Here is a 16,340-nt window from a genome sequence, read left to right as displayed (position 1 = left end):
CGAATCATACACAGCAGTAGTATGTGGATGCTTGAGTTTGCCTTTGAAATGTTTCTGACACCTGATGATGGGAATGCCCCAGTACCCTGGGCTGCTTTTAACAGCAACACCTAAAGAAATCACATATGTGCATACAGTCCCAGCCTGTTGGGACAGGCAACATTATCCTGCCTTGTCCAGATAATGTCATCTTTCAAATTACATATGGGTACTGAGTCACCTATGCACTGTTGGCCTTCTGCCACATCTAAGTTCCTCTGCCATGTTTCCTGAGCATTGGTAATTTGCAGCCTGGGTGTAGCATGGCAGACAGAAATGGTAGATGATGATGCTCTGGGATCAGAAAAATGACAAGTGACAGGCTAGTTCAGTGCTGATTAGTTTCCTTTGGAAGCTGCACTGGGGAAACTGGCTACCTAGTTACCTTCCCTCTGCCCACATTTTTATGTCTCCTTGTAGGATGGCTGCCTTGCTGTTACCGCTCCTTCAAAGGGAATAGTAGGAGTAGAAGGTCGGGATAAAGTGCGTGAAAAGGAAGGGATGCAGGCACACAAAGGAGAGGAGGGAAAACAGTGGAAGACTTTGAAAGAGTGAAGACAATAGGCAGAATGGGGCAGAAGTAAGATGCCCAATATTGGTATTTTTTCCACCCCAAGAGAGGAAAGACTGACCTTCATGGAACGACAAACAAAAACTCTGGATTGTTACATTACAGGCCAGCCAGCTCTGATGCAGTTTTGGCCATTTGAGGCTATAGAAGTCTGCGTAGTGCTCCCTCACTCGTCCTCACTGCATTTACAAGTGCTTCTTGAAATAGTGGTGTCTGTGTGATCCACAGTCTACCATTGGCATTTCAGAACTTTGTGGAAACAACAGTCAGTTCCTCTTTCATTAAAAATACATAAATAAAAACAAATTCCCAACACCCACACTACGCAAGGGTACATGCTTAGCATGTATATGTGTGCATTGTTCCGTATTGATGCTCTTGGCCATTTCTTACCTGTCTTCCAGCACAGATCACTACTATGTGAATATACCATGAGAAAGAGTTCCTTTTAAATCCTTGCACCCATAAGAGCTTTTGCCCGCAAATCCATTAATTCTGTCTTAATTCTGTCTTTAGTTCTGGAGGACAAAAGCATACAAGCGCTTGGAAAAACTCTTCTGCTGTCTTTATTTGCTCTTACACTGAGTTTCTGTTTAAAGGTGATTTTTATTTTACACAGGTATTTTGAAAAACAATTTGACCTGTCAGAACAGACAAAACTGCCCCTGTTTCTCCACTGTAGAAACTCACACGCTGAATTTTTAGGTGGGTTTTGTTTGAGAATTTCATACTCAGAGCAAATTCTGAATATGAAAAATCTGGAAACCTGAATCTTTCCCCTTTGTCTGTTATAAAGCTGTCTTACATTTTTGTTTATTTCATTTCATAGACATAATGAGAAGAAACCGAGACAGATTTGTAGGAGGGGTGGTAAGTATGGACTTCCGTGTAGCATTCATTTTTACATGATGTGTGTGAATATTGTTGCCTAATATGCAACTTGTTATTTGTGATGGAATCTGGGTAGGCTTCCTGTTACATGATTTAAGTTATTATTAATTAATAAGTGTTTTCCAGTCCCTTCTAGTCTTTTTATTTTCGTTGCTTATTCAACAGTTTTTTTGCAAGGTAAGAAGATAGGCTGAGAAAAAGCTCTGCAGCTGACAAGAGCAGTTTTTCTTGGCCTGTCAGAAGGACAGTTTAAGCACCTTATAATTGACATTGGCCTTTTCCCAGTTCTTCAGTGTCTGTAACTGCGGTGCATTCAGACCACAGATAATTTAGATGCATGTTCCCAGTGGAAGCCGTAACCTCAAACATTTGCTTCTGACGTTAGACATAATTTTCAAATTAGATCCAGATGTAACTTTTGGTTGCTTTATGTCTTTAGATATTCAGATCATGTATTTTAATTCAAAAGCATAACAGAAAAATTAGATTAAATGATGAAGAAAGTCCAGCAACGCTCTTTCAGGTTTCCATTATGGCAGGGTTTTCCAAAAGTGATAAATGCTTGGGTTATGCTATCCTACTAACATCAGACCACGCCTCCTACAATAGTATCTCAGTCCCCAGGTTTCCCCTTTGTTCCCACAAAAACCTTCCTCTAGCTCAGTACTTTGCATGTTGTGCACTTATGTAATTCTGTACGGTCTCTCCTTCCTTCCTTTCTCTTTTCTGCAAAACTGATAACTAGTGGAGAAGTGACGAGCAGGCGCCCTCTGCAACTGACTGTCCCCGTGGGAACAGCACGGGGAAGCAGACAGCCTCTTGACTCCACTCAGGCTGAGAAGCTGCAGTTCCCAGATGTATTACGCTGTTTGCACCTTGGGATCTACCATTTGCCTCTTTAGTCCCTGGAATGGCCAAATAGACTTTCTCTAGTTCCTGTGGACTAAAATCTGTGGAGAACATGACATGCTGGTTTTACTACGTCCCTGACAGTGACCTGTAGACAATACTGAGGAAAGAGTGTAAAAATTCAGCGTGCACAGGATTACTTCCCGTGTGTGGTCTCCCAGCTGTCAGCTACAGGAAGTTCCTGGGCCAAAAGCAGTATCCCTGGATAGGCCTTTTCTACACATATTTATCACTCATAAAACACAGTAACCACCTTTATTGCAATATTCAAGTGACTTCAGCCTGAATTTTGCCCAAATTCAGAATGACCTGAGCCATATCCCATCTTCACGTTTGTACAGATGTGTAATGCATCTGTCAAAGGTATCTATAACACAAATAAAAACTAATACATACTTTTAAATTATTAGAGTTTTAAATGAAGTACATATATTTGTATATATGTCTGCATCTATATTTATGTATGTTCTAGGTACATTCTTTTGATGGCACAAAGGAAGAAGCAGCAGCTATAATAGATTTGGATCTTTATATTGGAATAAATGGCTGGTAAGTTCTTTACAAGAAATAAAACTATTTTAAAACACCAGCTGTAGTGAACTCATTGCCTTGTTTTAAACAATGAGGTCAAGTTTTCAAAGCGCACTAGGCTCTTAATCATCTGACAGATTTAGAATTGCACTCATTAGTCTATTAGCCACAGAAAGGTCTTAACTCACAGCTCAGCGAGTTAATCTAGTCTTAGGTCCATTCTACTGCCCTCAGGTCAATCCTTGTTTGTAAATAAATAAGGTGGTTGAACATAGAAGCAGTCCTTCTGAGAAGTGTTTAAAAAATAGCATAATTTTAAGTTGCTGTGTCAAATCCAGGAGTAATGCAAACGTAACCTGAGCAGCCTCATCTCCTGGTTACGCAGTCTGAATTCTCGGCAGTCACCTGGCCGAAAGCCAGCCAGCACCACTTCCTAAGCTGCATGAGTTGCTGAGGCCAGGCAAGTATGGGCAGTGCAGGCAGGGGTTCTGCAGGCTGGCTAGGGTGAGGCAGCTTGACTGAGTAACTCTCCAAATCTACCGTTTTCTGCAAAGTTTGAATTTACAGGCAGCACTTTGAAAATATGAGGCAAATTTTATTCACTAACAAGATTATTTAGGAAGCTGCCTTTGCTGCAAAACATTTCAACAGGCAAAGTAATTACTTTTATATACTTTTTATTTTTTTAAACCAAACTCTGATTTTCTAGTTCATTGAAAACAGAAGCCAACCTGGAAACACTGAAGTCAATTCCTAGTGAACGATTAATGATAGAGACTGGTAAGATTTTGTATCTTGGTCAGTTTGTGACTTAAATGCTGTTAGACAAGGAGATATGCTTGTGTAGCAATGATAAAGCAGAATTGAGACCTAAGGAGTCTGGAGTAGAAAAAGGACTGGCTGTTTCTCCACTTTGAAAAGGAGTTTAGGGGCTCCAGAAATAGTCCTTTTCAGCCGCCTGCTAGAAGGAATAAGCTGCCGTGTCAGTTCCTGACATTGCAGGGGAAGGTGAAAAGGATGAATGGACAAGCCTAGATTTTTAAATGTACCTAGGTACCAGAATCCTGCTTCAATCTCTTTTAAAATCTAGCTTGCTGGAGGCAGGGCAATGGCTAGGAGCTTGCCACCGGCAGCAGTGACGGCATTTGGAAACAACTGCTCTTTACATGGCGTAAGGTGGAGGAATGCTTGAATTCCTCTCTTGGCCTAATGAGCAGTGATTTTAATTGACTGACTAGAGGTGCTTTTTTTTTGCATGTTCATGTCAATTATCAATAACTGGCAGTTATAAAGTATTTATTTGAATATCTGAATCTGAGAAAGGAAAAGCACGAACTGCCTAAATCCTTAAATTTATTTGCACATGAAGCACAGACCTGTTAAAGTATCCAGGAAGTTTCTGTGGAACACATGCAGTGTATCTAGCTGTCTTTATCATGTTGGAGGGAATTAGGGTTATGTACGATTATTGCTGATTTTTTAAAATGTAAAATCTTGAAGGTAACAATATAAAAATCCAAAGATTGTGAAGATGTTAAATTGCCCAAATCTCTTAAATTCCATTTTGAATTGGAAGTCACTGCTAGGAAGAGATTGCAAGAACTTTTGTCTGTGGAAGTAGTTGATTAAACTATCTCGTGCTCTTCTCAAATGATTGCATACACTTAATTCTTTTTTTTTTTCCAATGAAACTAGATGCGCCTTGGTGTGGAGTGAAAAATACTCATGCTGGATCAAAATACATTAAAACTACATTTCCTACAAAAAAGAAATGGGAAATAGGGCACTGCTTGAAGGACAGAAATGAACCCTGCCATATAATGTAAGTGTACTACTGTAGTATTCTTTTAAATCTTTCAAGTCTCACAGGGAAGAAAAAAAAAAAAGAAAAAAATCAGTTCACTGGAAATGTAGTATACAGAAATGAATTCTAAATGTATTGAAACTTGTGCAAGGTATTGCTTTATAGGCTGTGGAAAAATTTAAGTAGTCTTAGTTTTCCCATTTCAGCAACTCTGGATGTAAAAAGCTCCCTGAAAGTGAAACCAGTGCTGTTTTTATCTTTTCACTTGATACTCTGGGGAAGGGGTTAAACCCTGTAAAGTAACCCAACTTGAATAAATTTCACTCAGTTGTTGTTTCCGCTATTTTTAACACTGTTACAGCACTGGAGCTGTGCAGCCCTCCGCAGAGGGACAGTACTGCAACGCTGAGTAGGGCCTGTGCCTGGGACGTGAACTGCCATAATCCATGATAGGATGAGGGGTAATGGTTTTAAACTGAAAGAGGGGAGATTTAGATTAGAGATTAGGAAGAAATTCTTGACTGCGAGGGTAGTGAGACCCTGGACCAGGTTGCCCAGAGAAGTTGTGGCTGCCCCCTCCCTGGCAGTGTTCAAGGCCAGGCTGGATGGGGCTTTGAGCAACCTGGTCTAGCGGAAAGGTGTCCCTGCCTGTGGCAGGGGGGTTGGAACTAGATGATCTTTAAGGTCCCTTCCAACCCAAACCTTTCTATGATTCTGTGATAACATGAATTTAGGGTAATTTCTTCATTCTGCTACTGTGCCTAAAAAAATGAAGTTTCATAGAACACTGTGATCCTATGAAGTTTAAATATGAGGAACAGCAGTCAACATACAGAATAGTGAAAGAAAACTCGAGGGGCTTATGGACAACGTACAGAAACCGTTTTTATGTGCTTCCTGGCAGAGGTGTGAAAAGCAGGGAAATGCGTGATTGTTTTAGTGAAAATGTTTAGTCACTTCCATTAAATAGCACTGATGGGTTAAATGTCTGAATTGTCACAGCTATTACTAAAGTTTGATTGGTGAGTTATGCCAGTCTTCTCAGTCATCTTCTCGTTATCAACTCTTCTGAAAAGAAAAAGGAATTCAGGAAGGATTCTTGTGGTGTAGTACATGAATGAATTTTCAGCCAGTAAAGCTGACAGCTGTACCTGTCCAGGTGCAAAGCCCATTTAACTTGAGCAGAAGTGAGATTTTTTTTTTGCTGTGAAGTTTGTGTGTATTTCTATGAAAAGCTGTGGAAATTACTTTTTTGGAACTAGCTTTTGAAATACTGCTCAGCACAGTACTGAAGAAGTTAGGTATTCAGTTGGGCGTCTGAACAAGAGTTTATTTGAGAATTCTCATTGAAGGGAATTCTGCTGGTTTTTTTTGGGAGACATGAAGAAACTTAGAAGACCACTGATCATGCTGAAAGCATCGTTTAAGCTTACATGGTGACATCTCCTAGTGTTTGGATATATTTTAGGCAGTTATGCTGATTTGTAATGCTCTTTGAAATTGATTTTATTTGTGTTCTAAAGATGAAGCACACACATTAGCACGGAAGGGGTCTTTCAGTATTTTAAGCCTTTCTAGGGTCAGTCTATGATTTTGGAGTAGGGAAAGATCAAGTGAAAACAGTTCTGTGATGACAAGTGGAGAATCTCTGCTGTTGCTGAACAAGGCTACTTCCACAAGCCTGTACGTGTTAACAACAAACACCCCCTGTGTCTTTGCTGCCGGAGTTGCAGTGTACAGAAAAAGCATTTCAGAAACCCCAGAACTGGAAATGCAGGGAGTCGTATCTTAGAGCGTTATAAAAGTGCTATACTTCGGCTTTTGCTTTCTTTTATAAAACAAAATCTCGTTTAGTTCAACCTCATTTCAAAATTACTGTCACTTTAACATTAGTTATAACCTGTATTAACTGTAGATTAGTAACCTGAGAACCTCTTAAACCTTAGGAAAAATGAAGTATGGTAATTGAGAGCTGATATTTGTGACTTCTCAAGTAGCAAGATCTGGTGTGAGGGGCAAGTTTGCCTCAGGCCCCAAAGTATATTTAATGTTTAGGGTATATACACTGTAGCTCAGTTGGCAGGAGGCATTTTCCACTTGTCTTTTTTTTTGGTGGTGCTGAACACCTTTCAATTTTGATGGCAATATTTGCCCTTTATTTTCAGAACTGCACTACTCCCCTTGGAAGCTATTTTTCAAAAATTTTAGCCACAAGTGGCTTTTTTTATCTCCTCCTTCACTTACAGTAACAGGTAGCAGCATCCTACTGCACCCAAGTTGGGACAGACATGTAAGCCCTCTGGTATTTGTTACTTATTTCTGTGTAGGCCTGACCTCACCCCCATCTCATCTTGAACATCCCCTTAAATCAAGAAGCTGGCTGCAAAGCACAGGAGTGGTCATGAAATGGGCTAATTCTACTGCTAGGAAGATATTTGTGTTCCAGTAATTGTTAAGAGCAACTTTTTCTACTATGTATTCCTCAAAAAGTGGAGCTATTGCATAAGAGGCAAGACCCAAAAACCGAAACCACCAAATCCTATCACCAGGCGTGAGGTTCTTACTCTTCACCATGAAGCTTCTTTTCTTTTCCTACTACTAGAAAAAATGAAAGTATTGTATCTTAGGAACTGTACAGAATATTCATTTTTTTTCAGAACGATTGATACAAAATCAAGAAAATAAGTACAGAGAAAAGATTGCAGCTTGATTTTCTGTTACTTAGTGTTATTATTCATCCCTTTTCTTTTGCCTCCTTTTCCTGGCTTGTATCAAGGCTATGGGCCTTTTAACATTGCTCATTTAACCTTTACTGCAAATATCTGAATGCAAATACCACAACCTAGAGAACGGGTAAGTAGGACTAAGTTCGTTTGGCAGCTATACTCTCAGATAAGGCTGTATCTGGAATTTCAGCTTTGCCATAGACCAGTTTATTCATAGTGCAGCTTTAGCCTTGAAAGGCTAACGAATTTCAGTCTGAAAAATGAAGACCATTGATAAAGACACCCACAAAATAACACTTTCTTTGAAACAGAAAGCTGTTTAATTACCTCCAAACAAAAGTCAAAAGACCAAAGATGAATCTGTACCAGTGAGCAACCAGTGTTCAGGGTGAAGGGAATGGCAGTTAGTGACTTAAAAGTGAAGCTATTTGCATATCTGAGCACCTTGCCCTATTGCTCTCAGCATAGGATTTTATTCCAGGTTAATCTCAGTGACTTGTACATACACATGCAGCAGTCTGAAGTACATTCAGTACTGAGTTTGAGAGTCTTCTAATATCAATCTTTCTTTTTTAGTCAAATACTGGAAATCATGGCAGCAGTAAGAGAAGATGACCCGCTTGAGTTGGCCAATACTCTCTATAACAACACTATTAAAGTCTTCTTTCCAAATATCTAAAGTTGTTTTTCTTACATTTATTCAGCATAACTTCAGTCAATATACTGCAAAAAGTTAAAAATTATCATATCTGCAAGTTCTTATCAATGGATGCCAACATGTAGTGCTTTTTTTTTCTTTTTTTATGGTACAAGATTAAAGCTGCTTTTGAAAAGGCGGTCTGCATTTGTGCAGTTTCTCAGCCCTGTTTCCCCTTCATCAAGATTCAGGATCGATTTCAAGGACTAGCAACTCTTGTTAACACCTGTATGCATTACAAGATGAATACCAGGCTGCTGAGTTCACATGTAGAGCACTTCAAGCTACTACTGGTAATTCAGAAGTGGGTAACACATCGATGGCATGCTTTACTACTTTACCAGAAAGCTGAGCAGTTTCGTCTTTTGTTCCACATACGCAAATGCTATAACATTAAGTCTACCAACCTAAATTTTTATTTATTTTTTTTTAAAACACAACTCGCCAGTTTTTAGCAATAAAGCTCTGCTAATACTGAATTTGTAAGTAAAGCTGCTTTGGTTCAGGCTTTTAATTTCTAATTTGACCCGCTGAACAGTCTGTTTTCACCAGTAGTTTTCATTTGCATCCAGACCTCATTGAGCAGGGATTACCGGTATACAGTCTTTGGCACAGCATTATCACTACATCAATTAAAGAGTGTTTTTCCAACCATCTTAAAAACATGTGAAAACATTTTATTCCATGTACAATAACGTACATAATTTTAAGGTGGTCATGAAAGAGACCAGCAAAAAATCAGAGGTATATTTACAGTAGCACACACCACAGTAAACAACCACCATTCACAGACTCAACATGGAGATACTGCTGTTGTGCTTAAGTACAATAACTACAAAGTGATACTTCTATTCAGTTGAAGTCAATCTTAAACAAATACCTCACGGCTTAGTAAAGGACATCTTAATCACCAAGAGAGTTAGAGTCAGCGTTAAGAGTCTCATTCAAGTGCTGTGCCACACAGTCATCATCTTCCTCATCGCTATCCGAACTGTCATTATCTTCATTTAATTCATTTTCAGCATCAGCAGCTGCTTCTGCAACTTGTACGGGATTTTCATTTGGTGCCACAAACCCGTTGTTGTTAGAGATACTGGCATTTTCCTTGTCCTCAATATACACTTTCTGATGGCACATGGGGCAAGTGTCCTGAATGTACAGCCACTTCCGCAGACAAAGTGCATGAAAGTAATGGTTGCATGGAGTAATGCGAGCAGAGGTGGTGAACTCATGGTAGCAGATGGCACATACATCATCGATTTCATGTAATCGACTTCCTTTTACCTCTGGAAGCGAGTTTATTTTCTTCACAGCAGTCCGGCGATTTATAAAAGTCTTCCAGCCATTCTTTGCTTGCAAGTAGATGTTAAAGTACGCGTGCAGACACATCATGCATGCACGAATCTTGCTCCCCGATTCAAAAACCATCGTGTAAGCTCCATTTCCAAACATTATTACTCCAAATATAAACTCAATAATATTGCCAGTTGAACGAACGTAATAGACATAGTCATCAAGTTTTTCCCATAGCACATTATAATAGCCATCAATCATAAACAATATATAAACAGTGATAGAAACAATTACTTTTAAGCAAAGCTCTACACAGAACGCTGTAACTGCAAAAAGCCACGTATTTAGTGCATAGTAGTGCCAGAGGATGTAACTGAGCAGAACTGGAAGGATGAAAAGGCAAGCGGAAACAAACAGTACGGGGAAGTGTCTGCGAAACGATGACACGTGGGAGGCACTGAGAGACATCAGCACGGGGTCTGTCATTCCGTGGATAAAATGCAGGACTGCTGTCAACAAAAGGCACATGTTTCGGCTCAGGCGAATTAATCGTTCTTCTGGTTTCAGTCCACTTAAACCAGTCTGCAGAGCCAAAATGAAAAACAAGACGGGCGCTACAAAACCAAGCCTTTTGTCATCCTCATCAGTTGATCCGATGAAGGCCAAGATACCGAGTCCCAAATAATGCGCTATGGAGGAAATGACGGCACTCATGCCTAACACAGTTAAAGTAGAGTCACACCCACTTATGATCAGACTGCAAATCAGTTCCCAACAGTTATCCCACGATATAAAGAAAAATTTCTCTTCTGTATTCGCTTCAGCCATCTTGACAACATATGTTAATACCACAGCTTGTGCTGTAAGTCTTGTTAGCCAGAAAACACGCAGCACAGCTGGAAACCGAATCCTTTTCCACGTGTCTTCCATCAATAGCTGTAATCCATAAATGCGATACATGTGCCTCACCAGCAGATAGACATATCGCACCGAATAGTAGAACCATTTAATTTTCGTAACTAAAATGGCTGTGGTATTTAGTGTCAGAACTAGGCCTGAAATAAAAACTAGTATCTGCCGGACATTTAAAGGTAATTCAACAACCAAGCCAATTACAGGCATCAGTATATCCAGGATGATGAGCTGAGAGTATATAGACTGCACATTTAGCAACGTAACATAGCCGATTCCAAAGGTAAGCTGAAGGATGGAAAGCGCCATCCATAGCGAAGGTCCTTTATGAGGGAAGATCTGAATTCCGAACGCGGCTGTGTAGTAGGCACTGTAGAAGTTTATGTGCAAAGCAGTATAGTAATTCACCAACACTGAAGTCGCAGCCAGCAGAAATGCCGAGGCGATCATATAAAACTTGAAAAGTGCTCGCTGTTGTAAGACCAGAACAACACTGGATACAAAGACACCTAAAAACAGATTGAAGTCATTTAGTTCTGAGCAGAAATTCAACAACAGATTTTAACCTATTCGCTTTGGAGCTACATTTATTTAATGTGTCACTTCCCAGTTAGTCACTTGTGACTTTACTTTACCAATGGTGCCCTTTCCAGAGGACAAGAGGATGACTTAATCTCTGCATTTAATGCATCTGTGCACTGCAGCTGTGATGCAAAGCCAATGCAAGAAGTCACAATTACTGTTAAGCTCATCTGCAGTTTCAGACTAGAGCAGTGACAGCTCACAGCCTTTCAGCCTTACTCTTGAAATCTAAAGGTAGACAAGTTCTAAAAGCAGAAAAGAATTACCAGATACAGCATCACCTTTATAGGTAAAGTTAGGAAATTTTACTCATTTATTCCTTATTAAGTTCCCTAATTCACTTGAGCAAAGCGCTCAACTACAGATGTCCAAGCTGAAATACTAAAGGTAACAGTCACCTGAACAGTTTAGCTAAACCCTTTCATGGGAAAATACTGAAAAATTGTTGTAGTTTACTGGGGGGAGGGCACTCTTCCTCCAGTTCCCTTCAGTTCGCTTTCATTTCTGATAAGGCATCCTGAAGGAAAAGTCTCATGGAGACAACCTTCTGCAATATAGCGCTTTGGTACACAGAATCCAAACCTGCACCAATGCCAGCGCGAACCTGCGTCTTACGTGCTAGAAGTCAGATTTAGATCTTGAAATTCCTGTTTGCTGACCTTTCCCTCACACTGACCGTGAACATCTTGACCGTGACTGGACAGTCGGCACCTTCCTCTGAGAAATCCTATCAGAACATCTGTGGTACGTTGGCATTACATTTATGTCCTTGCAGTAAACTCCTTCTGTACTGTGGCTTACGAATTTCATCACTATGTACTACATAGGCAAGGGTTCTGCCCTAACAGATCTTAAATTAAATGGCACTTATCACTAGATTCACTTCCTTAAACATTTTTTTCTTCAGTAAACACACTACTTTTGTTTTGGGTTTCTCAATCAGCTTCCACTCTATGCAACTGCTTTCTTATCCAAACCACTCTGGAGAGATTTTGATCCCTACAACTTACATTTGATGATTGTAAGTTGCTTTCAATCTCTGTACTAAAACTAATGAAATCATAAGTAATCCTCTTTTGACTGGAGGATAGCATCGGTCTTGTCTGACTATTGTATTTTAGATTGTTGCAAATCCTCCATAATCAAGTGTTTAAAAAAAAATATATATATTTTAAGCCACGGTATCTTGATCATGGGAATACAAAACTTTGCTAAGAACCAACATTTGATTTCACCAGTAGTGTTGCCAGCTGCTTGTATCAAAAAAAAAACCAAACCCCAAAACACCCCACCAACACCAAAACCTTCCCCCCAAAAAACCCAAACACCCTAGAGGACCAAATAAGACAGGAGAGGGTCAACATGAATCAACAGCAAAAGGCAGACTACAAAAAGTTACTAATGCACCTTAAGTGTTCCTTGCCAGCAGCATTGGCTGATATGAAAACATTCTCCTTAACTAATCATTAACCCAGTAACCTTATGAAGCCGACTGAGGAAAAGCCTCAATCAGTTTTCAGGAAGTGCCCTGGATCATAGCTCGGTTATTCCACAAAAAGCTGAATATTCGTTACATATAGCACTTTTTAAAAAATAAGCCTGACAGTTTCATTGCCTTTTCCTGCATACCACCATAAACACCTATGGGAAAGCTAACACTGCTGACAAGTTTGTACCCTTTGTCTTTTCTCAGAAGTCACAGAAAAGGTTCACGTGCCTGTAACAAGCTCATTATTGACAGAATTCTGACAATCGGAGCCAGATGAGATGCATTTTGCACTAAGCAGGCTGCTCTGAAACACGCCTGTAAACAAAACCTGTTTTTCTTCCTTGCAGTTGCAGTAACAGGCCTGTATTTAGATACTACAGGTTATCTTAAAACACTGACCTTTCACATGCAAGACACATCCCAAAAAAACAGTGCTCCCGTGAGTCGACAGAAAAGCTACACCTGCTGGTTCCTCTAAAGCAGCACTAACAAAAGGTAAAGCATTTCTGTCAGCTCTTGTGTGGAAAAGTCAAGGCTGCCCCAAAGGAACCTCCGAAGACCACAGCAGGTGACTCAGATCTAGGAAGGGGAGCTGAGCTCTCCTCTCCCCCATCGCCATTAACGTTATTCACTCCACCTTGCCCTAAGGAGACTTCCCCTGCCCTGCCAGGTGTTCACCAAGCAGTAAATCTTTTCCCATTTTCCCTCTGATAGGAAATGCTGCAGTTCCTTCTTTGAGGACACTTGTCTCATGTTTCTGTAGCTACTGCTGCTGTCCCTATCTAAGCCACCAACTGTCTCCAGTACGGCCTCCAAGCTCAGCATTTAATCCAACCATGCACATTTACTTTTAAAATCATTTCTTGTGTCACAGTAAATCCTTCCCTCTCATTTTTTCCTTTAACTCCTGCGATTTGTCAGTATCTTTACAGCAGCACACTACCTAGGACCCGACTGCAGGGTTCAATTACCTTTACACAGAAGTATTTTAATCACATGGAACTGTCAAATTATTTCTTTCCCTAGCCCCAGCCATTCTACTTGCTTCCACGTCTTCCTACAGACTACAGTGTTTATAGTAACCCTCTCAAAAATCAGTGTCCTTGCCGAGGAGGGACCGCTGTCTGAGGGAACAGTTTCACAGTCCCAGGGCTAGCGGTTCTGCTGGCATCGAGACACTTAAAAAAAAAACCCATGCAAAGGTAGGAAAGGTAAACATTGTGTTGGAGACAAAGCAAGGTTAATCAAAAAGACTACAGAAAAATTGCGCTCCAGTTGTAGAACTTGGTTCCATGCTGTGTAACTCTGTGTACTTGTGTAGAAAATAAGTTATGGAAGAACGAGAGTGAGGAATCCTGCAATGAAACTTCTTAAAAATCATACAGGTCTGTTAGCATTCTTGAAGAACTGTACTCCCAGAGCACTTCAGAACTGTTCCGCATCACCCCTGAAAGCCATCAAACCTCTCCAGAGCTATAATCTTTGTCTAGAGGACAAGCTGTGCGTTTATCCTATGCTAAACAGTGTTGCACTACACGAAAAAGTTGGAGCAGTCTTTCAAAGCCTGCAAATGGTAACTAAAAGGGCAACTGCCCCACTATTTATGTACAGAATGATCCAAAATAAATATTTCAGTTTATCCTAACAACAGCAACAACCCAATCCTGTAATCCTTAAATTCAGATGAGGAAAAAATAGATGCAAAAGCATGCTGTTGTCTGAACCACGTGGAAGGTCTTTAACATCACTTTTAAGTGGTCACATTTTAATTTTTCTTTAGTTTTGGAAAGCCAAGAACAACAGACCACTTGTCTAAAAGTACAAGATAAAGTCTCTTGGCATAAACTGTTGCCAAAGCTGTTTTGTTAGAGGCAGGGGAGGGACTACCCTCTTCTTCCCCCAAACCCTTCCAGAAAAGTGATCATATAAATGCAATCCTGAAAAGCACCTTAATCCGTTAATCCCAGTATCACACACTTAGAGAGAGACCATGGAGTAACACATCCACCGTTCTCATTTACGTGGGATTAATTTCAAGGCACTTCCTATAGTGTCTGGATCATACAACAAAGGACTCCTCAAGTTATGTTGGTGAGCGACTGCGAGGTCATTTTTTTTAAAAAGGCATTATCAGTGGGAAGCGCCCTTCGCAATTCCAGAAGCGTGGAACAAAGGGTCAAGAAAATGGGAGCAGGGAGACAGAACCCCTCCTCCCCACCCCAGAGCTGTTGGTAGGCTGCTGCGTGGCCAGGATCTCCTCAGCCTTGCTTCTCATATGAGGAGCAGCTTCACCAGGCACCCTTTACCAAAGGAGCAGCAGCCCAAATAAAGTATGTGCATTGTTGTGTTATTTTCTCTCTTCGCTTCCCTCTTACCCGCTGTCTTGCTATAGGTGAGCCCTTACTTTTTCCCCCTCTGCTCCTCAATTTCTGCAGTGCTGTCACCACACTTCTCACTGTGAACCTTTTAACCTCGCTTCTCAGTCTCCCACCCCAACAGCCACACCACCTATTTCCTTCCTATTTTTTCTACTGTAAACATCAAACAAAAACAACATGTCACAGGCCTGCAAAAAACTCTTGCTGTATTTTGGATTCTCCTTTCCTTCCTGCCTCAGGCCTCCCAGCTCCACGATGCGATACACGATGCAGCATCCCCTGTACAGCAGTTAGCAGAACAGGGCTCCAGCCTGGCTGAGGCTACGCAAGAGCCCGAAATTACAAGTAATGCTGAATATAGCATCACCTAGTTAGTACCAGTGATTGTCAACCTTCCTCACAGGGAAGAAAAAAGCTTAAAAATAACCACCGGCAAGTTTCAAGAGACTTCTCTGTTCATTTGGGAACCCAATTCCCGGCGTTTCTGAACTGCTGTTCCTAAAGTAAGGATTTAACGGCGTATTTCAGGAAGACACCACACCACCAAAAGTGTTTTTTAAAAAAACCACAAACATAAAATAATCTCTCGCCACGAAGCCCCACGCTTTCCGCCGAGGGGGCTCCCACCCCGCGTCCCCGCGCACATGGCCGGCAGCACCCGCCCGGCCACCGCCCCGCCCGGGCCCGCCGCTCGGCTCCGCCGCCTCCCGAGTGTGACGCTGCCGCGGTGAAGCGGTGGGTGCCGCCAGGGCGGGGAGACGGAGGGAACTGGCCCGTCCCCTCCGCTCGGGGACGGCGCCGGGAGTCCGTGGACGGGGATGGAGACACGGGGGAAGCGGGCACAGAGCTGGGGGCAGGCGCTGCGGCCCGCAGGAGCGGGGGAGGGAGGAAGGCAGGCAGGGGGTCTCCCCGAGCAGGGAATCGGGGAGCGGGGGAGCCCAGGGCAGCAGAAAGGAGAGGGCAGGAAGGGGTCGGGGCGGAGGACAGGCCGCGGCAGCAGCCGGCAACAAGGCGGTGGGCTGAGGGGACGGGGGAGAGAAGCGGCGACCGTGCCCCGCCTGCGGCTGTAAACAAGGCCGGCGGGGGCAGACAGCGGAGAGGCTGGGCCCCGACCCCGGCCCGGCGGGGGTGCCGACGCCCCAGCGCCCGGCCGGCGGCGAAGGCCGGAGCTGCGCGGCGGGCGGGCAGGGGGGGGAAGGGCAGCGGGGCGGGAGCGGCCCCGGCCCGCGGCGGAGGGGAAGGTCTCTCACCCAGCAGCCGCAGCAGCACGCCCAGGAGCGCGGCGCAGAGGGAGCCCCCCGGCAGCGGGGACGAGTTGAAGATGGCGTCGATGAGGAACAGGCTGGGCACCCGCAGCGCGACCTCCAGACCGGCCCGCAGCCGCGGGCCCAGCCGCAGCCACGGGAGCTGCGGAGGGCCCGGGGCCGCCATCCCCGGCGCGGGGGCAGGCAGCCCACCTCTCCCGCCTCTTAACAAGCAGCGGGGGCGGGTGTGGGGGAAGGCGGGCGGGCTCGCTAC

The 16,340-nt window shown here is 42.7% G+C and overlaps 2 protein-coding genes across 5 annotated transcripts in view; one reads left to right on the top strand and one right to left on the bottom strand.

The window, feature by feature from the left end:
• TATDN1 (TatD DNase domain containing 1) overlaps window positions 1-8,151 on the top strand; it is an 18,031-nt gene extending 9,880 nt beyond the window's left edge. For all 4 annotated transcript variants that reach the window (XM_068396235.1, XM_068396236.1, XM_068396237.1 and 1 more), the window contains 6 exons: window positions 1,230-1,315; window positions 1,440-1,480; window positions 2,883-2,959; window positions 3,651-3,721; window positions 4,637-4,763; window positions 8,048-8,151. In XM_068396235.1, the coding sequence (XP_068252336.1) occupies window positions 1,230-1,315; window positions 1,440-1,480; window positions 2,883-2,959; window positions 3,651-3,721; window positions 4,637-4,763; window positions 8,048-8,150 (505 nt within the window). In that variant the 3' untranslated portion in view covers window position 8,151. The remainder of the gene's footprint in view (window positions 1-1,229; window positions 1,316-1,439; window positions 1,481-2,882; window positions 2,960-3,650; window positions 3,722-4,636; window positions 4,764-8,047) is intronic.
• Window positions 7,769-16,340, bottom strand: RNF139 (ring finger protein 139). The gene is made up of 2 exons (XM_068396233.1): window positions 16,073-16,340; window positions 7,769-10,882 (listed from the first exon to the last, which is right to left on the bottom strand). The coding sequence occupies exons 1-2, from the start codon at window positions 16,251-16,253 to the stop codon at window positions 9,072-9,074; spliced, it is 1,992 nt and encodes a 663-aa protein (XP_068252334.1). The 5' UTR covers window positions 16,254-16,340; the 3' UTR covers window positions 7,769-9,071.

Source organism: Nyctibius grandis, chromosome 3, assembly GCF_013368605.1.
Source record: "Nyctibius grandis isolate bNycGra1 chromosome 3, bNycGra1.pri, whole genome shotgun sequence".
Taxonomy (NCBI): Eukaryota; Metazoa; Chordata; class Aves; order Nyctibiiformes; family Nyctibiidae; genus Nyctibius; species Nyctibius grandis.
The sequence above is the reverse complement of the archived record's forward strand: the minus strand, read 5'-3'. Positions and strand labels throughout refer to the sequence as shown.